This window comes from Canis lupus, chromosome 3 (assembly GCF_048164855.1).
Source record: "Canis lupus baileyi chromosome 3, mCanLup2.hap1, whole genome shotgun sequence".
Taxonomy (NCBI): Eukaryota; Metazoa; Chordata; class Mammalia; order Carnivora; family Canidae; genus Canis; species Canis lupus.
In genome coordinates this window covers 8,228,677-8,249,579 of record NC_132840.1, presented here as the reverse complement: position 1 = coordinate 8,249,579, position 20,903 = coordinate 8,228,677, and the positions used below count along the sequence as shown (strand labels likewise).

Here is a 20,903-nt window from a genome sequence, read left to right as displayed (position 1 = left end):
ATAAATAAAAATCTTAAGAAAAAAAAAAAAAGAAACTGTCGTAGTGAGAATATATTCACTTATACATGTAATTTTATAAGACAATAAAAATCTGAAATTAAAAAAAAAATTTAAAAAAAGAAGAATATTTTCATCTGGCCCTAACACAATGGATTTCATTTTTTGTCTAAAAATATATGTTTCATATATAGTTATAAGACTATAATCATAGAGAACATACTTTTTTTTCATTTTCAGTAACATATTTAGGTAGTCATTTGCAAGATTCATTTATTCAGACTTTTAATGATGGCATGATTACTATCAAAAAGATATAAAGTAGATTCAATACTATCATACAGTTTTGAAAACCTATTGCATTTCAAATGTATCTTCAAAAGACATGCTTTCATCAGTAGTATGTGCCAGTTAGAGAATCTAAGCTGTTTAACATTCAGAGTAAATGATGAAATTGACAGTTTCAAAATGTAACAGTTTTTTTATACTAAGAGCTTATAGTTTCCAGTTTCAAAGTGAAAAAAATATTAATCATTTGGAATTCAAGATTAGTCATTCTAGTTCTTGAAGTACTAATTAAAAAGGCAAAACTATTTTAAAAGACTAAGTATAAATATTAGCTAAAAACATTAGTGATTCAAATTACCAACCTTATATACATCCTCAATACATCTATTAAGTTCTTCTTCTGTCACCAAAATGATCCCTGGCACCATGTCACTCTCTGGAATCTCTAGAAAACAAAAAACAAAATAACCCATACTTAGTACCTCATTGAATAGAACTCAGGACTCAAGAAAGAAAATTTTACTAGAAAGAGAGTTCTCTAAGTAACAGCTAAAATTACAGACTTGACATGGTTACTAATGTACAACATCAAATATAAAATTTCATGAAATCTATGATGCTAATGATTATAAACACTCATTATTATTTTATGTATCACTAAAAAAGAAAAAACAAGTAACCTATGATACATTATGACTTAAAATTTTACTTGTATATTGAAGGATTGAAAAATTGGGGATTGGATTAAGTGAAAACGACAGAGTCAATGGTTATGTTGAGGTGACTGGTAGAAAATAATTTATTAAACTTTTCTCTACAGATGTGTTTAAAAATTTCCCTTTTAAAACTGGGACGCCTCAGTGGCTCAATGGTTGAGCGTCTCTGCCTTTGGCTCAAGTCAAGATCCCAGGGTCCTAGGAATAGACAAGTCAAATCTTTGAAAAAAAAAAAAAGTGGTTGTTTTTTTAAGATTTTATTAGTTTATTCATGAGAGACACAGAGAGAGAGGCAGAGACACAGGCAGACGAAGAAGCAGGCTCTGCGCAGGGAGCCCAATGTGGGATCTGATCCAGGACCCCAGCATCAGGACCTGAACTGAAGGCAGACACAACCACTGAGCACTCAGGTACCCCAGAAAAAAAGTTTTAAAATAGGGTGCCAGTCTGGCTCAATCTGTGGAGCATCAGACTCTTTATCTCAGGATTCTGAGTTTGAGCCCCATATCGGGTGTACAGATTACTTAAAAATAAAATCTTGGGGATCCCTGGGTGGCTCAGTGGTTTAGCGCCTGCCTTTGGCCCAGGACATGATCCTGAAGTCCTGGGATCAAGTCCCATGTCAGGCTCCCAGGATGGAGCCTGCTTCTCCCTCTGCCTGTGTCTCTGCCCCCATCTCTCTCTTTCTATGCCTATCATGAATAGAGGTAAAATCTTTTAAAAAAATAAGAACAAATAAAAAATAAATATAAATAAATAAATAAATAAATAAATAAATAAATAAATAAATAAATAAAATCTTAGGGCAGCCCAGGTGACTTGGTGGTTTGGTGCTACCTTCAGCCCAGGGCCTGATCCTGGAGACCTGGGATTGAGTCCCACGTCAGGCTCCCTGTAGGGAGCCTGCTTCTCCTTCTGCCTGTCTCTGCCTCTCTCGCTCTGTGTCCCTCATGAATAAATAAATAAAATCTTTTAAATAAATAAATAAATAAAATCTTTTTTTAAATGCCCTTTTTTAAAACGATTTTATTTATTCATGAGAGACACACAGAGAGAGGCAGAGACACAGGCAGAGGGGGAAGCAGGCTCCCTGCATGGAGCCTGATGTGGGACCCGATCCTGGGACTCCAGGATCACGCCCTGGGCCGAAGGCAGGTGCTAAACCCTGAGCCACCCAGGGATCCCCTTAAAAAAATTCTTAATAGAGTTTTTAAGAAAATATTAAAAGAGGGGAAGTGGATCAGGGAAAAAGTGGAATAGGTGATAATAGGTGATGGGGATTAAAGAACATTTATTATGATGAGCACTGAATAAAACATAGAATTGTTAAATCACTATATTGGACATCCCAAACTAATATAACACTGTATGCTAACTAAACTGGAATGAAGATTAAAACACTTAACAAAAAATAAATAAATAAATAAAAATAAAAAATAAATAAAAAAAACAAAAATAAAACACTTAATAAAAAAAAAGTATTAAGAGAGTTCTTTTCTTTTTAATCTTTTATTTATTTTTTTTATTTTTTTTTAATTTTTATTTATTTATGATAGTTACAGAGAGAGAGAGAGAGGCAGAGACACAGGCAGAGGGAGAAGCAGGCTCCATGCACCGGGAGCCCGACGTGGGATTCAATCCCGGGTCTCCAGGATCACGCCCTGGGCCAAAGGCAGGCGCCAAACCGCTGCGCCACTCAGGGATCCCAAAACAAGGATTTCTTAAAACTTCACAAGAGAGTCCAACTCTTCTAAAACACTTCAGCACTATTACTGATATCCATATTTTGCCACAATATATTATCCTCTGTGCCACCAAGAGTGCAGGTGATGTGATATTTCTTAAGAGTTCACCACTCTAGGGATCCCTGGGTGGTGCAGCGGTTTGGCGCCTGCCTTTGGCCCAGGGCACGATCCTGGAGACCCGGGATCGAATCCCACGTCGGGCTCCCGGTGCATGGAGCCTGCTTCTCCCTCTGCCTGTGTCTCTGCCTCTCTCTCTCTCTCACTGCGTGCCTATCATAAATAAAAAACAAAAAACAAAAAACAAAAAACAAACAAACCAAAAAAAAGAGTTCACCACTCTACTATTGTCTTCATGGTTTTTTTTTCTAAGTTGCTGATGTCCATTCTACAAGTTTTTTTTTTTTTAAGATTTTTTATATATTTATTCATGAGAGACACAGAGAGAGAGAGAGAGAGAGAGAGAGAGAAGAGAGAGAGGCAGAGACACAGGCAGAGGGAGAAACAGGCTCCATGCAGGGAGCCCAACTGGGACTCGATCTCAGGTCTCCAGGATCACACCCTGGGCTGAAGGCAGTGCTAAACTGCTAAGTCACCCGGCAGCCCCATTCTACAAGTTTTAATGCTCATTTGCAGGCACAGACAATGCCATGATTGCTGCCTGGGAAACAACAATAATTGTGAGATGCATCTTGATATCAGAGTTGTTAAAATGTGAAAAATATTTCCAAAATTAAAGTTTTTTATGTGAAAAGCATGTGTACCTTAGAATTGATAAAATATGATAATTCATCATTATTGTCACATAGTCTTAAAAATGTGATACAATATGAAAAATGAAGTGAGAAAGCCTATCTTTTTGGATTGTTTTTCCAGTGGCAATGATGGGCTATCTATCTAAAACCAGTCAGACTATTAGATAGTCCTTTTTTGTTATCCATAGATTATCAATGCAAAACATGCAGTTGGTGTTATAAATATAACCTAACACATGAAGAAAGGCCTGGCAAACAGATGTCCAATAAATATTCCTAAAATGAATGAACAAGGTCCAGGATGAAAATAATTGATCAACAAATGGACTGAATCTACGCCTCCCAAGAATAGTGCTTTTAGACCAGGGCTCAAACTTGAACACTCATTTGAATTACCCAGAAGGGTCTATTAAACACAGATTGTTGGGACCCACACCAGCACTTATGATTTAGTAGGTCTGGGGAGAACCCATTTATATTTCTAATAAATAATAATAAAGTTGTATTCTTTTTTTAAAAATATATGCAAAGCTGCTACAATCCTTTTTTTTTTTCTTTTTTTTAAGATTTTTTAAATTTATTTACTCATGAGAGACACACACAGAGAGAGAGAGGCAGGCAGAGACACAGGCAGAGGGAGAAGCAGGCTCCATGCAGGGAACCCGACATGGGACTCGATCCTGGGTCTCCAGGATCAGGCCCTGGACTGAAGGTGGCGCTAAACCGCTGAGCCACCCAGGCTCCCCTAAAGTTGTATTTCTAATAAATTCCCAAGGTGATGCCGATGCTGCTGGCCCTAGGACCACACTATAAGAACCACTGCCGCAGACTAGAACACCTCATCAGTTACAGACAAGAGAATAAATAAATTAGTAATGAGGTATTAGTCTTAGTACATGAAATTAGATATATAAGAATCTTAGGCCCTAATACTGAAGTCCAACAGAAAGAATACTTCAAGGGGCTCAACTGGCTCAGTCAACAGAGCATGAGACTTTTGATCTTGGGGTTGTGAATTCAAGTCCCAGGTTAGGTGCAAAAATTACTTAAAAATAAAAATCTTTAGGGGTGTCTGGGTGGCTCAATCAGTTAAGTGTCTGCCTTCGGCTCAGGTCATGACATCAAGCCCCATGGCAGGCTCCCTGCTCAGCTAAGGAGCCTGTCTCTCCCTCTCCCTCCTGCTCATGTTCTTTCTCTCTCTCAAACAAATAAATAAATATATAAAATCTTTTAAATAAATAAAATTTACCTTGGGGTGGTGAGCTAGAGAGCCTCATGCTCAGGGGGTAGACTGTACTTAATTTTTTTTTATCTTAAAAAAAATAGGAGCGGGGGGTGGGGCGGGGTGCGATCCCTGGGTGGCTCAGCGGTTTGGCGCCTGCCTTTGGCCCAGGGCGCGATCCTGGAGTCCCGGGATCGAGTCCTGCATCAGGCTCCTGGCATGGAGCCTGCTTCTCCCTCTGCCTGTGCCTCTGCCTCTCTCTCTCTCTCCCTCTCTCTGTGTGTCTACCATGAATAAATAAATAAAATCTTTAAAAAAAAAAAATAGGAGGGGTGATGAGGTAAGGAGAAAGAAAAACTCTTTTTTTCTTTTTCTTTTTTTAAAATTTTAAAACACAGGCAGAAGGAGAAGCAGGCTCCATGTAGGGAGCCCGACACGGGACTCAATCCCGAGTCTCCAGGATCACACCCCGGGCCAAAGGCAGGCGCCAAATCACTGAGCCACCCAGGCTGCCCAAGAAAAGCTCCTCTTTATAAAAGCTCCCCTAATCTGATGGAGACTAAGAAAAAATATTGTCATCCTATGTAGTATTGCTGCTGAAATGTTTCATCTGTATCTAATCATGAGGAAACAATTAGACATACAAATTACAGAACATTTTATAATCAAGGCTCTTCAAAAATATCATGAGGACAGATGCCATCCATCCTCAATGTGGCCTGGGTACCCGGCCTGAACCCCACCATGGAGTGCTGCTAAGGCTGGGAGAACAAGGACCTGAACCAGGACAGAGAGGACCGGCAGCTGCTGCTGGACCTAGTGGCCTGGCCCCCCTTTCGAAGCCCTCACTGGAGCTAAGCCCAACTACCACAGCCTGCTTACACAGATAAGCAGGCCCTGCTCTCCCCCCATCCTTGCTCAGACAGCCAGCAACATCACTGACTTGTCTGCTGTGGATTCCCGGGGCGTGGAGCAGCACAAGTACATGGATCTGGCAAGGCAGTACAGCATGCTCCTGCTTGGTTGCGCTGAACAACAGCCTGACCCGCTGAAAGAAGCTGCTGCTGCCATCAACTCTCACCAGGCAGCTCCACCAAGTGCAGGCTAGAGAGCCCATCCCCTTCTCCGACTCACAGCAGGTCTCCAGGACAATTGCTTACGCCTATAGTGTACTTTCTCAGATCTGAGTGGATATAAGAGGCACAGTGTGGGGGGATGCACAGTTTGGGATTCATGTAGAAGAAGGATCCTGGAATAACTCTTCTCTCTTCACCCTGACTCTACTCTGCCTCTCCTATCCCTCAGCCTCACACTGTGGCTCATAGTACCCTAACCTGCTACTCATCACAGAAAAGAGTATAGAGGAGAAGAGTGAGGCTCGAAGCCTCAGCAAACAAGGATAGCACAAGGAAGGGCAGAACCATTTGGGACTGGCCTTCAAAGCCCTCTCCAAGATAGGGGGTCAAAAGATTGGGCCTAGTAGGTCTTCAGTCACTGGGAAGGTGGAGGTAGCACTGTGAAGGTGATCCTTTTGAAGCCTATGGAGTCCCCTTCCCACCCTTTCTCTTGGCCTCACTCCTGTCCCCCTGTCCCTGTCTTAGCACTCACATGCATCTCACTAGGGTTTGTGACTGCAGTCTGGATGAGCTTCTATTCAAATGAATTGAGTCTGTATTTCTAGCATCCTGGGTTTTTACACGTTTGGAGTTTTGGAGTTTTGTTTTGGCTTGTCACCCTCAATAAAGAAAGTGTATTCATCTGGAAAAAAAAATGTCATTGTGAAAAACAAAAGACTAGGGTGTGGGACCCAGGAAATATAACAAAAATCCCCTACCCCTGGACAAGCAGAGCAGGACTAACTCCATTTTGTGCTGCACCGGCCACCTCCTGTATCACCCCCACATGACCTGCTTATTGCTTAAGGCGCTGCCCCACCCTAGTCAAGCTGATGGGCACACCCTAATCAGAAATCGGCTCATAACAATGTAATCCCCGCCCTGTGCCCACCAAAGTGCGTGCCAATTCTGACCAAAGTAATAGGCCAGTTCAAATGGATACTATAGGGTAAAATGTAATTCAATCAGCCACCTGCGTGCAGACGGACATGACTGTGCAACTTTCTGCGTATGTTACAATCCCATTGGCCAATGGCCCCTATAAAGCTGCTACTCCTCTTAGTCTCGGGGTCCAAGTCCCTGCTCCGCTGTGTCAGGTATACTTGGATCCAAGCTCGAGCTTGTAAATAAACCCTCGTGTGTTTGCATCGGTGTCAGCTCCTTGGTGGTTTCTCGGATTTGCAATCTTGGGCACAACACAGGGAACTACTCTACATTAATGCAAACTAAAAAGATAAAGCCAGTAAGTGAAATGCATGATTCTTGGCTGGATTCTTGATTTTAAAAAACAGCTACAGGGATGCCTGGGTAGCTAAGTTGGTTAAGTGCCTGCCTTAGGTTCATGTCATGATTCCAGTGTCCTGGGATCAAGCCCCACATTGGACTCCTGGCTCAGTGGAATCTGTTTCTCCCTCTGTTCCTCGCCCTGCTCGTGATCTCTCTCTCTTTCAAATAAATAAAACAAATCTAAATAAATAAGTATAATAAAAAATATTACAGAGAAAATTCTTGAAAAAATTTGAGAAATTTGAATCAAGTGTGCACATTATTTTTTTAACTTTATGTATTTTTAAGTAATCTCTATGCTCAACATGGGACTCAAACTCATGACCCCAGGATCAAGAGTTGCATGCTCTTCCAGCTAAGCCAGTCAGGCACCCTGAATCAAGTCTGTATATTAGATGATGCCTACAGCTAAGTCTCAAGTGCTTCAGAAAAATGTACACCTATAAAAAGAGAAAGATAAAGTGAATATGGCCAAAATGGTCAATCCGGGTAAGGTGTATAAAAGTGGTTTAATGTACTCTCCCTGGAACTTCTGTGAGGTGGATTTTTCAAAATAAAAAGTTGGGGGCAAAAGACAGCAAAACTAAAATCACTGCAATGCTACAGACTTACATCATTTAAATCTGAGACACTGAAGAAGATGCTTGAGAAGGATACCCAATCACCAGACTTCCTTCTTTACCTGCTGTATTTAAACATCGATGGAGAGGAGTTAGCAGTGGCTGAAGCAAATACTTTGAAGCCAATTGTGGGCGTTCTCTTGACATCGTTATAAAAGTAGTGGTGGCAACTCTTTGAAACTGTCGTACTGTCAATTTATCTTGAAAGTGAAATAAATCTAGAATCTACAAGGAAAAGTACATGAGGTAAATACAAGACTGTGCAAGGAACAGTGCATTAACTAGAGAAAGGACTAAAGTCTTTAGATTAAAAAATATATATTAAAAAATTTTTTTAAATTAAAAAATAAAAAATAAAAAACTTACTGCAATAATACTGATCCAACAGAATTTTTTTTTAATTTAACAACCCAGTATCAGAGGGTGTATGAACCAAGCTATGCTCTTATCAAATAATGCTATCAAATTTATAAAATACATGTTCATTGGAGAAAATTTGCAAAATAAAGTTTTAAGAAGAAAAATCATCCCAAAGCACTACAACATTTTTGATATACTTTTTCCAGTATATTTCCATATAATTTTTTTGAGACCACACTTAATATTCATTTTTACATACTGCTGAAATCTGCTCAGATTGTTATAAATTCCTCAAAAATATTATACTTAAGCTGTATGTAAGAACTTATTAAATTATTCCCTAATATCCAGACATTCAGTTTTCTCTCAAAATTTTGCTATTATGTACAACTAAAACTAATATAACACAGTATGTTAACTACACTAGAATTAAAATTAAAAACCTAGGGCAGCCCTGGTGGCGCAGCGGTTTAGCGCCGCCTGCAGCCAAGGGCATGATCCTGGAGACCCTGGATCGAGTCCCACATCTGGCTCTCTGTGTGGAGCCTGCTTCTCCCTCTGCCTGTGTCTCTGCCTCTCTCTCTCTCTGCATCTCTATGAATAAATAAATAAAATCTTTTAAAAAATTAAATTAAATTAAAAACCTAAAAAAAAGGGCAGCCTGGGTGGCTCAGTAGTTTAGTGCCGCCTTCAGCTCAGGTTGTGATCCTGGGGTCCCAGGTTCAAGTCCTGCGTCAGGCTCCCTGTATGGAGCCTGCTTCTCCCTCTGCCTGTGTCTCTGTCTCTCTTTCTCTGTCTCTCATGAATAATTAAATAAAATCTTAAAAAAAAAACAAACCCTAAATAAAAGAATTTTTTGCTATTATAAATAGTGCCACCAAATGAAATATCTGAATCAAGGCATATAAATATATTTAGGGCCTAAAGAACCCTGGGCAGCCCCAGTGGTGCAGCGGTTTAGCACCGCCTACAGCCCAGGGCGTGATCCTGGAGACCCCGGATCGAGTCCCACCTCAGGCTCCCTACATGGAGCCTGCTTCTCCCTCTGCCTGTGTCTCTGACTCTCTCTCTCTCTCTCTCTCTCTCTCTATGTCTCTATGAATAAATAAATAAAATATTAAAAAAAAATAAAATAAAGAACCTGTCATGCCTGAACTATCCCACAAAGGAGTCTATTTTATTCTCAAAGATAAATATAGTTCTCCAGTGCCTGTGACTGGTTCACCAAAGTATAAGCAACCAACAGAGAAGTGCATTTGTTCCTGACTTAAAAGTGACTCTTGCATTTTTCTGCAAACAGAAGTATCTTCTGTCCAAAACTATGTGACCTTTGACACTGCTCCAGAGACTAAAACATGTGACTTGATTTAATCAATTTGTTAAGAAGCAAAACTATAGCTATTAGATTCAGAAAATATGTACTCATCATCGCAAATGCCAACTTTGTCCTGTAGAACGATTTATGTGTAGTATTTTCAACATAACGTCTTTGCATTGTGATATTTTATTTCCATGCATGCCTATCCATGAGAACTCTGATGATAAGCATAACAACTGAATGACCTTCTTTGGACTCTACTCCAAAGGGTGTGTCTTACATCTAAATGCCTGGGGAATACTGGTTAAGAAAACTCCTTCCGTATTTTCCATGTATTACATTAGCAAAAAAAAAGAAAAGTCTTGTAACACATGGTGTAAGCAAAGGTATGGGAAAATAAATAAATAATATGAATAATATCAATCAAAAATTTAAATGCACACAACCTTTAAATGGATCATTTCAATTCTAAGAATTTTTCCTATGGTAATACTTGCACGTGTAAAAACTTGCATGGAGATTGGAGTGCCAGGGAGGCTCAGTCAGTTAAGCATCCGACTGTGGACTTCAGCTCAGGTCATGATCACAGGATCATAGGACTGAGCCTCATGTGGGGCTCCACGCTCAGCATGGAGTCTGCTTGAAAGATACTCTCCCTCTCCCTCACCCCCTGCTTGTGTGTTCTCTCTAATAAACAAATAAAATCTTTTTTTTTTTAATTTTTATTTATTTATGATAGGCACACAGTGAGAGAGAGAGAGGCAGAGACACAGGCAGAGAGAGAAGCAGGCTCCATGCACCGGGAGCCTGACGTGGGATTCGATCCCGGATCTCCAGGATCACGCCCTGGGCCAAAGGCAGGCGCTAAACCGCTGCGCCACCCAGGGATCCCAAAATCTTTTTTTTTAAAAAAGGATTCTCTCTCTCTCCCTCTGCCTCAACCCTACTCTCTCCTTCTCTTAAAAGAATAAAAATTGGGCAGCCGGGTGGCTCAGCGGTTTAGTCCCGCCTTCAGCCCAGGGCGTGATCCTGGAGACCCGGTATCGAGTCCCACATAGGGCTCCCTGCATGGAGCCTGCTTCTCCCTCTGCCTGTGTCTCTGCCTCTTTCTCTCTCTGTGTCTCTCGTGAATAAATAAATAGAATCTTTAAATAAATAAATAAATAAATAAATAAATAAATAAATAAATATTTATAGACATTAACTGCAGCATGATTTGTAGTAGCAAAAGAATGGAAACAACTTATGCCCATTAACAGAAGGCTAGTTAAATTATGGTAGATTAATATGGTGAAATACTACATAGCTATGAAAAGAATGAGGTAACTATATGAAATGATTCTAGATGAAATGATCTCCAAGATACACTGTTAAGTTAAAGAAGCAAAATGAAAAACAGTGTGTGTATACATTATTACTTGGATAAAAATTGGAATATATATACAGATACACATATAATTGGATACACATTAATATACAGAATATTGCCAGACAATAAATAAGAAATTAGTAACAGTGACTACTTTTTTTTTTAATTTTTATTTATTTATGATAGTCACACACAGAGAGAGAGAGAGAGAGGCAGAGACACAGGCAGAGGGAGAAGCAGGCTCCATGCACTGGGAGCCCGACATGGGATTCGATCTCGGGTCTCCAGGATCGCACCCCGGGCCAGGGCCAAAGGCAGGCGCCAAACCGCTGCACCACCCAGGGATCCCAACAGTGACTACTTCTGAGGGACTAGAAACCAAATGAGATGAAGATTTATTTTTCTGTTTACTCTTCTGTGCTTTTTAAGTTGAATACCATGTTAATTTACCTTGTTTACTTAATACCTGCCTTTTTTTAACTAATTAAAAACACACAGAAAAGATAATGAACAAGATGAAATTTTAGTTTCTTATTCCAGCTCTTAAGAGCAAGCTGCAGGGGCAGCCCAGGTAGCTCATGGGCAGCCTGGGTGGCTCAGCAGTTTAGCGCCACCTTCAGCCCAGGGCCTGATCCTGGAGTCCCTGGATTGAGCCACATTGGGCTGCCCGTATGGAGCCTGCTTCTCTCTCTGCCTGTGTCTCTACCTCCCTCTGTCTCTCATGAATAAATAAATAAAATTTTTTAAAAAAAAGGGATCCCTGGGTGGTGCAGCGGTTTAGCGCCTGCCTTTGGCCCAGGGCGCGATCCCGGAGACCCGGGGTCGAGTCCCACGTCGGGCTCCCGGTGCATGGAGCCTGCTTCTCCCTCTGCCTGTGTCTCTGCCTCTCTCTCTCTCTCTCTCTCTCCCTGTGACTATCATAAATAAATAAAAATTAAAAAAAAAATAAATGAATAAATAAAAGATTAAAAAAGAGCAAGCTGGGCTACTCATTTGACAATAGGGAGGCATTCTTAAACATAACAATTAGGTGGGTCTCTTCCATAGGTGTTTATTCACTTATTAACAAGGCCTGTCACCAAACAGAAAAACTTATTATATTGCTTTTACCTCCACCTTAGAGAAGCATTAGAGTCTCCTTTCTGTGAATAAGCAGATAATCCTCACACAGTGAGAAGAAACACAAGTGTTTACCTGGGGGCAGATATCCCTGTAGTAATCCTCTGGTGAAAGAGACTGCTGGGGACAAGAGGCCAAAATCTTTGCAATCAAGTCACACTTCTTCCAATCAGCAGCCGCTGCCTCAGCGTCACTACCGCCAGCGGCCCCAGCTGTCAGTGATGGACAGAGAGGTCAAAAACTCCTACTAGTTCCCCCATACAGTCCTTAAAATTTCTGCAAAAGTGTTCTTCTCTACTAAAAATTGGTTTTTTCTTTAATAAGATAATCTACCCCTTGGCACTTTCCATGTTGGTTTCTGGAAGTTCAGAGGAAAAAAGAGCACTTATTCATTGTAATGTTATTATTGACAGAGGTTGAATACTAGCTGCTTCTCAGTGTCTATTACTTTTATTATTATTATTATTATTATTATTGTTGTTATTATTATTATTATGTCTCTTTATATTCATCATGTCATTTAAACTGCCTTAAACCAAAGCTATACAGTAACAGGTACCAGATTTACCTTACTTCTTTAAATCACTGGAAAACTGGACAAACTTTATAAACAATAGTTTTTAGACACTGGACAAGTAGCCCAGGACAATGACCTCTGAGACAAAAAAAAGCAAACAAGGTGAACTCCATGAATGCCCTAGCCTACTGCTTAGAGAGAGCTTGGAGGCCACAACACATCAAAGGGGAACCCAAACAAAGCCTGGCATCTTGTTCAGTTAAAGAAACATGGTTCAGGGCAGCCCAGGTGGCTCAGCGGTTTAGCGCCTGCCTTCAGCCCAGGGCCTGATCCTGGAGTCCCAGGATCGAGTCCCACATCGGGCTCCCTACATGGAGCCTGCTTCTCCCTCTTCCTGGGTCTCTGCCTCACTCTGTCTCTGTGTCTCATGAATAAATAAATAAAATCTTTAAAAAAAAAAAAAAGAAACATGGTTCAGAGTTCAGGGAGGTTAAGGCAACTAGAATTTTCAGAGTAAAATACCAGAAAAGAGGTATGTAAAGAGAGAGCTCCAGAGATCTGCAGAGGTGTCCTCTTTCAAATCTTTAGTATAGTATATAACCTGTGTATATGTGCAAATAAACAAACAAAAAACCCACAAAACAAACAAACAAACAAAAACAAGGCTGAGGCAAGAACCACCAGAAAGAAGTAGGGGAAAAAGTCCCTAAAGTTCACAAGGGCTGGAAACAGGTTGTGTTCCCACTAGCGTGCATGGAAAGGCCTCCTAATATATACACAGGGCATTAAGTAAAATCTCAGAATGCTATTGGCTTAGAAGTGGGGCCAAATTACCTCAGATTAAAGGTTACTCTAGGGACGCCTGGCTCAGCAGGGAGTCTGCTTCTCCCTTTCTCTTTGCCCCTCCCCTCCACTTGTGCTCTCTCTCTCTCTCTCTCTCTTTAAAAAAAAAAAAATCTGTAATGAAAAATACACTGGATGGGATTAACAGCAGATTAAACACTGCAGAAGAAAAAAATCAATAAACCTGAACACATAGCAAAAGAAATCACCCAAAATGAAACACAGAAAGACTGAGAAACAAAACAAAACCAAACAAAAAAACACAGAGCATCAGTAACTTATAGGACAACATTAAGCATAATATTAGGTGTAATTCAAATTCCAAAAAGAGAGAAGAGGGGTACCTCGCTGGCTCAGTGGGTAGAGCATTCAACTCTTGATCTCAGGCATTGTGAGTTCAAGCCCCACATTGGGGCTCAAATTTTTTTAAAAAACAGTTTTAGAGAGAAGAGAGGATAGAAAAAATTTTGAAGACAATGTCTAAACAATTTCCAAATATGATAAAAACTATAAAACTCAGCTCTAACAAGCTCAAGAAATGTTAAGCAGAGAAAAAGAAGAATATCACCCACACCAAGGAATATCATAATCAACTTCTAAAAACCAGTGACAAGGAGAAAATGCTTAAAAGTAACCAGAAAAAGAAAGATCTATCACATGTAGGGGAACAAAGACAAAAATGACGGCAAAAATATTTTTGAAAAGCAAGGTGAGGGGTCCCTGGGTAGCTCAGCGGTTTGGTGCCTGCCTTCGGCCCACGGCGTGATCCTGGCTTCCCGGGATTGAGTCCCACATCGGGCTCCCTGCGTGGAGCCTGCTTCTCCCTCTGCCCATGTCTCTGCCCCTCTCTCTCTTTCTGTGTCTCTCATGAATAAATAAATAAAATATATTAAAAAAAAGGAAGGTGAAATAAAGACTTTTTCAGATAAACAAAAGCTAAAGGAATTCACAGCCAGCAGACCTGTGCTATAAGAAATGCTGAAGTTCTTCAGGCAGAAGGAAATTTGAATTAAAATTTGGATTTACACAAAGAAATGAAGAACACCAGAAATGGCAAATGTGTGAGTAAATATAAATTGCCTCAAATCAGTTTTGAGAAGAAACAAGATTTAAATAGATAACAAAAAAATATATACATGCATAAGTAGAGGGGGAAAAAGCTCATAGCAAAAAATAGGGCTCTAAGCGTCTTACAGCAGCTCTCTAATTTGCATGACCTTGGATGAACTCTAACTTTTCTTCAGAAAAAGATTTGCAAGGACCTATTTGCATGTAGCAACTTCTCTCAAGTAACTGATAATTTTTCATTTTATTAGCCCTAGAAGCAAAGGCCAGCAGAACTAGGGAGGAAACATCAGAGTCACTTTAGACCAAATCTATCAACCATGTTGACTTCACATTTGTCTGATAGGACCAAGGTACATTTACCACACTAGAAATGGAAAATCAAGATTGATTCTTGTCTCTCCTCTTCCCTCCCCACATATCCAGCCCTTCATTAAGTTCTGGCAACGCTAGCTCTTTAAAAAAAAAAAAAAAAAAGTTTACTTAGTTAAGAGAAAGAGAGAGAGAGAGCATGCTCAAGCAGGGGGAAGAGCAGAGGGAGAGGGAGAAAGAACCTGAAGCAGACTCCACACTGAACACAGAACTGGACGCAGGGCCCAATCCCATGACCCTGAGATCATAACCAGAGCTGAAATCAAGAGTGGGATGCCTAACCAACTGAGCCATCCAGGTGTCCCCAGAATGCTACCTCTTAAAAACCTCTTGCAAGTCATTCCTTTTTCTCCATTTCTACGGCCACTGCACTGATCCAAGCCACTGAGACCTCTCAGTTGACTGCTTAACTGATCTCCCTGCCTCTGCTCTTACCCAACCCATTCTTCACAATACATCCAGATAGGTATTTCTAAAATGTAGGTTTTGGGACAGCGATTGAGTGGCTGCCTTCAGCCCAGAGCGTGATCCTGGGGTCCCAGGATCAAGTCCCACATCAGGCTCCCTGCATGGAGCCTGCTTCTCTCTCGCCTGTGTCTCTGTCTCTCCCTCTATGTATCTCTCATGATTAAATAAATTTTTAAAATCTTTAAAAATAAATAAATAAAATGTAGATTTGATCCAACTTCTCTCCTTCTTAAAACCTTCCATGGTTTCTCATTACCCTCAGAATAAAGTTCAAAATCTTGAACACCACACTCTGCCATCACTGCTTTACCCACACTGAAACTTCTTCAAAAACACTATGCTTTCTCTATGTCTGTTCCTTCATACATGCTATTCTCTTTGCCTATGTGTTAGTCTTCTCTCACTGTCAGCTAAAAAAGTCCTACTCAGCCTTCAGGGCCCAGTATAAATATCATTTCCATCAAGAAGCACTAAGTGTGTGGTAATTTGTTACAGCAGCAATAGGAAATGAATGTGCATGGGATATGGGAGATAAGGGACTAAACACAGAAGAAAGGCAAAGGAATCACCAGGATAAAAGTGAAGGGAGATCCCAGGAGGTTTGCTGTCCAAGAGATAACTCGTCCAGATTAGAGAAGACTCAGACAGAGATGTCTCCAAGAAGACCAAAGCAATAGAATATTGGGTGTATTTGAAAGGAGACTTAAACTGTGAGAGAATCTGAGAAGAGATTAGTGAGAGGTACATAAAAAACCTAGCAAACAAGTGGTTATTAACTGCAAGAAGTACAAAAGTTATGTAAAAAGAAAAGTAGTCATGGCATACTATACAACCCAGCTGTAAATAATAATTATACTGTTAGAAGAACATGAACACTGACTATTAACCTAACCAAAATTAGGACATGACTATTTAGGAGATGGAGTATGTCTGAGGGGAGTGGTGATAGAGTTCTAAAAGAGAGCAAAATCCTCTTCCACATGTGGTGAGAAGATGATAAATGCTGCCTAAAATGAAAAAAATTTTAAAGGTTCTGTAAATGCCTTAGAGGTAAATACCAGAAGAAACCTGCTAAAAGAGGTCAAAGTGCTTGCTTTTGGGTAAGGGAGATGGACTGGAATGGGGCCAAGGACTATTTTTCTCCGTAAGCCTTATACACCAATTTGACTCTTTATGCACAAGAATAATTTTGTTGAAAAAAATTTAAAAATGTAAATTAAAAATGACTACCATGCTTAGCATGATAATCAACATTTTTCTATTCCTGTGGACTTAGAGAATATAATTGAGGAAATGAATCCACAATTTCATTCTGAAGTGTGCATCTCTAAGGTCTCTCCAGCTTCAGAGAAGTGTTTTGTATTTTAAGTCCTGAAGTGAAGTACACCTAGTGCCCTGGCACAAAGCCCTTTCCCCTGGGGAATTTCACACTTTCTTGAGGTTTTTTTTCTTAATATTTGTATTTATTTATTCATTAGAGGCACACACAGAGAGAGAGAGAGAGAGAGAGGCAGAGACACAGGCAGAGGGAGAAGCAGGCTCCATGCAGGGAGCCTGATGTGGGACTCAATCCCGGGTCTCCAGGATCACACCCTGGGCTGAAGGCAGTGCTAAACCGCTGAGCTACTAGGGCTGCCCTTTCTTGAGAGTTTTACTTAAACGTTCTGGGCAATGTTTTCCTCTGATATTATAAGTTATTTGAAACAGCCAAGAATATTATTCAACAACATAAGCAGATTATTTTAGAAAAATCGTCTGTTTTAGAAAAATGGCAAGAAAATTAGTTTCTGTAAAAGAAGCTCATTAAGGTTTAATCTCCAAATTGAACCTCCTCAATCTCCACAAAGGCAGAGATAATTCACAATCAGGTTTTACAGTCAAGTGCTAAAGACCAATAATTCACCCTGCATCAGAGGAAACTGGATACCAAAGTAACAGAAACATTTTATTTCTTACCACCTGCTCCTTCCAAAATGCCCCGGACTACTGCCTGAACACCACTGGGTCTCATCAACCTTTCAGAGAGCAGCTGTCCACATAGACGCCGAAGCCAGGCAGGGGCCCGACACCTAACTTGTGTCTTCTCATCCATGCAGGACTAAAAAAGGAAGTAAAAGGTATGAATTCAGTGTCAGTAAAATAGATAGGATATGTAGAAATCATTAAAATATAGAAATATATACTGAGTCATACTGACAAGTAACAGTATGATAAACAGACTTCAGAAGAGCAGCATTAGGGGGTACCCAGGTGGCTCAGTTGGTTAAGCGGCTGCCATTGGCTCAGATCACGATCCCAGGGTCCTGGGATCAAGCCCTGTATCGGGCTCCTTGCTGGATGAGCAGCCTGCTTCTCCCTCTCCAATGCTCATGCTCTCCTGCTCTCTCCCTCTCTCAAATAAATAAATAAAATCTTTTTTAAAAATTAAAAAAAAAGAACAGCATTTTTTTCCACAAAGAAACTTCCTTTAGTATCACCTATGAGAAAGTAGAAATACCATGAAACTTCAAGTGAAATATCAAGTGAAATTTCAAACCCAGAAATAGCCAAACACATAGGTGAATGAAATATAGATTTTAGAAACACAAAGTTAATGTAACCAATCTCTGAATGCAGCCCTTCCAATCAAATCTAGCTTCCATATAAGAGTCCTATGAAAGTTATTCATCACTAAGTACAATTTGTGACAGTAAGAGGGCAGCTGTTCCTTGCCTCCATGGTCTCAGCTACTCTGACTCCTTGTGGCACAGCAGTTTAAAAAAATACTTAAATTTCTTCAAGTGTTCCTTTCTGAGAGCTCTGTGGAACCACCATGAATAAAAAGAGACCTGGGGTCTCTGTTTGGGATCTAGACCTGAACTATGTTGCTGTCAATCATGATACATAACTACGTGAACATAATAATTAGTGACAGGGATGCCTGGGTGGCTCAGCGGTTGAGCATCTGCCTTCACCCCAAGGCATGATCCTGGGGTCCCGGGATCGAGTTCCGCATTGGGCTCCCTGCATGGAGCCTGCTTCTCTCTCTGACTATGTCTCTGCCTCTCTCTCTCTATATATATATATGTCTCTCATGGATAAATAAATAAAATCTTTAAAAATAAATAAAAATTAAAAAATAAAATAAATAAAAATTAGTGACAGAAACATTTAATCCTAACTAGGCCCTCTTTCATTTAAGGAAGACTAATAATCACCACTTATGGAAGGGGTTATGATTTGCCAGCACTGTGATAAATAACTCCCAAATGATCTCAAAATGGACTTGCAAGGAGCTACTATCCTATCATTAAGGAAACTGAGAGATAGAAAGGTTTACTAATCCACATAACTGCACACTGGGGTTGAATCCTAATATGTTGATGTCCAGAACCTCTGCTTTTCACCATGTTCTTATAATACATTTGATTTAATCTGGCAAACTGTGGAGTCATCCAGAAAAGCGGTGTGAGGCCAGGGGAGCCCAGTGGGAGGCTACAGTAATATTCTAGGGATGAGATGAAAATGACTTCATCTACAAGGTATCTTTATACCCAGTTTCAGCTGGTCCTTGTTCCTGACCTACCACTAATGCCTCTGGCCCCTCACTCTTTACTCTATACCCATAACTAAACATAGATATTTAAGCAGATAGGTAACTCCATCATTAAATTAAAACATTTCAGATAAATCATTATTTTTAAGGAAAAAAGGAACTATCTTACACCTAGCAGAATATATACTCTTATGTTTTTCAAACAAAGGAGATAAAATAGTCCCAACAATAGCCCTAATGTTAAGTTCTTGATTATATAGACTCCATTCAAAGAATAAAATGTCCAAGTACTTCTGCCAGAAGAATGTATCATCAAACAATCAAATTTTAGTGTATGTGTATATATATATATATATATATATATATATATATAATAATATATAATATATATATATATATTCTGGTTTCAGAATGAATAAAATATATTTTAAATGAAATTGCCATATTCCAGTTAAATTTTTTAAATAAGCAAAAATTTTAAATAAATAAATAAAACGGCCATATTCTTGGGGAAAGTCATCATCATTCCATTAATAGAAAAATCCTTAAAAATTATCCTAATGCATAATTCTGATCACTTGTGATTTTTTGCTATTAAATAAGAATAAAGGGCAGCCCGGGTGGCTCAGCGGTTTAGCACCACCTTCAGCCTCAGGCCTGATCCTGGAGACCCGGGGTCGAGTCCCACGTCAGGCTCCCTGCATGGAGCCTGCTTCTCCCTCTGCCTGTGTCTCTGCCTCTCTCTTCCTGTGTCTCTGATGAATAAATAAAATCTAAATAAATAAATAAATAAATATAAATAAATAAATAAAGTTGTGTATCTAACAACAACAACAGAAATTATCCTGACAGTCAGGGTACCTGGCTGGCTCACTGGTAGAGCATTTGACTTTTGATCTTGGGGGTGTAGTTTCTAGCCCCACACTGGATGTCGAGACTACTTAAAAATAAAATCTTTATAAAAAAAATTATCCCAAGGACCATTGTAACTGTTTTACAAATATCATTTAGTGATCTAAAGGATGAAATAAGGGATCCCTGGGTGGCGCAGCGGTTTGGCGCCTGCCTTTGGCCCAGGGCGCGATCCTGGAGACCTGGGATCGAATCCCACGTCGGGCTCCCAGTGCATGGAGCCTGCTTCTCCCTCTGCCTATGTCTCTGCCTCTCTCTCTCTCTCTCTGTGTGTGACTATCATAAATAAATAAAAATTTTTAAAAAAATAAAATAAAATAAATAAAGGATGAAATAAGACTCAACTAGATTATCACATTTCCCAGGAGAAGACAACATTCTGCACATGATCATTAATGATTCACCCACAAGAGTCCTCAGGCCTAAATACCTGGGGTGGTCCTCCCTGGAGAATGAGTAATTCTCGGACTGCTAACGGTTGATATGCTTGATCCAAGATGTCTCTCAAGGCCTCCCTAGATAGGGTTCTTTCCTCTTCTGTTAAAACCTAAAAGAAACATGTATTGGCTTTAGCAGGCAATAGAAGGTAATGTTTACAATACTGTATAAAAACACTTATGAGAGGACAGGAGGGCAGGCTTCTTTCTCTTTCTGGCTCCCTTCCACATGGAGGAAGTAATAATACTAAAATGCTCCTAGCCCCTTCTCCATCCCTTTGCTCACTCTGGGCAGGAGATCACATAGGCACTTACCTTATTGGTGAGAATGGAATATACTTACTTATTGGTGAGTGTTGACATGTACAACTCAGCTCCTTTTATGTCTTGGGAGTAAGTGCACATTCTGCTCTGCTCTTCCTTGCCATGGACTTTACAGAGGCCTATCCCCTGCCATGGCGGAGCAGAAGGTGCTGCGGTTTCCCCATACTCCTTACAACTGGATGAGCAGTAAGGGTGTCTAACTCTGGAATGCACTGTTAAAAAGCCCAGCTGTCTCCATCAATTAAGTCATATACTTGACTTTGCACTTAGGAGTAATAGAAGTGACATTCCGAGTTCTCATCTCACTTTACTGGGTTAGCTTTTAATTCATTCAGAAGTTGGGCAGCAAAGAGGGGTGCTATTTGTTGAGTTCCCCTGAGCCTCACCAGTACTGTCCCCCTTTGGTTACTCAGTAAAGCAGTTAGGGTCATGCCCATTACCATTTAGCAACATGAAGCATAGGCACTGCTAAGAGCTCCTAACACTGGGGCTTTGCTCAGCTTCAAAACATACACCCGCTGT

General features: G+C 40.2%; 1 protein-coding gene and 1 pseudogene across 5 annotated transcripts in view; one reads left to right on the top strand and one right to left on the bottom strand.

The window, feature by feature from the left end:
- The window catches only part of TANGO6 (transport and golgi organization 6 homolog), a 198,627-nt gene that overhangs the window by 164,614 nt on the left and 13,110 nt on the right, over nucleotides 1-20,903 (bottom strand). For all 5 annotated transcript variants that reach the window (XM_072816423.1, XM_072816433.1, XM_072816452.1 and 2 more), the window contains 5 exons: nucleotides 20,051-20,167; nucleotides 17,130-17,271; nucleotides 11,984-12,120; nucleotides 7,805-7,967; nucleotides 648-730 (listed from right to left, as the gene is read on the bottom strand). In XM_072816423.1, coding sequence (XP_072672524.1) covers nucleotides 648-730; nucleotides 7,805-7,967; nucleotides 11,984-12,120; nucleotides 17,130-17,271; nucleotides 20,051-20,167 — 642 coding nt within the window. The remainder of the gene's footprint in view (nucleotides 1-647; nucleotides 731-7,804; nucleotides 7,968-11,983; nucleotides 12,121-17,129; nucleotides 17,272-20,050; nucleotides 20,168-20,903) is intronic.
- On the top strand, nucleotides 5,465-6,045 carry LOC140624227 (ragulator complex protein LAMTOR1 pseudogene; annotated as a pseudogene).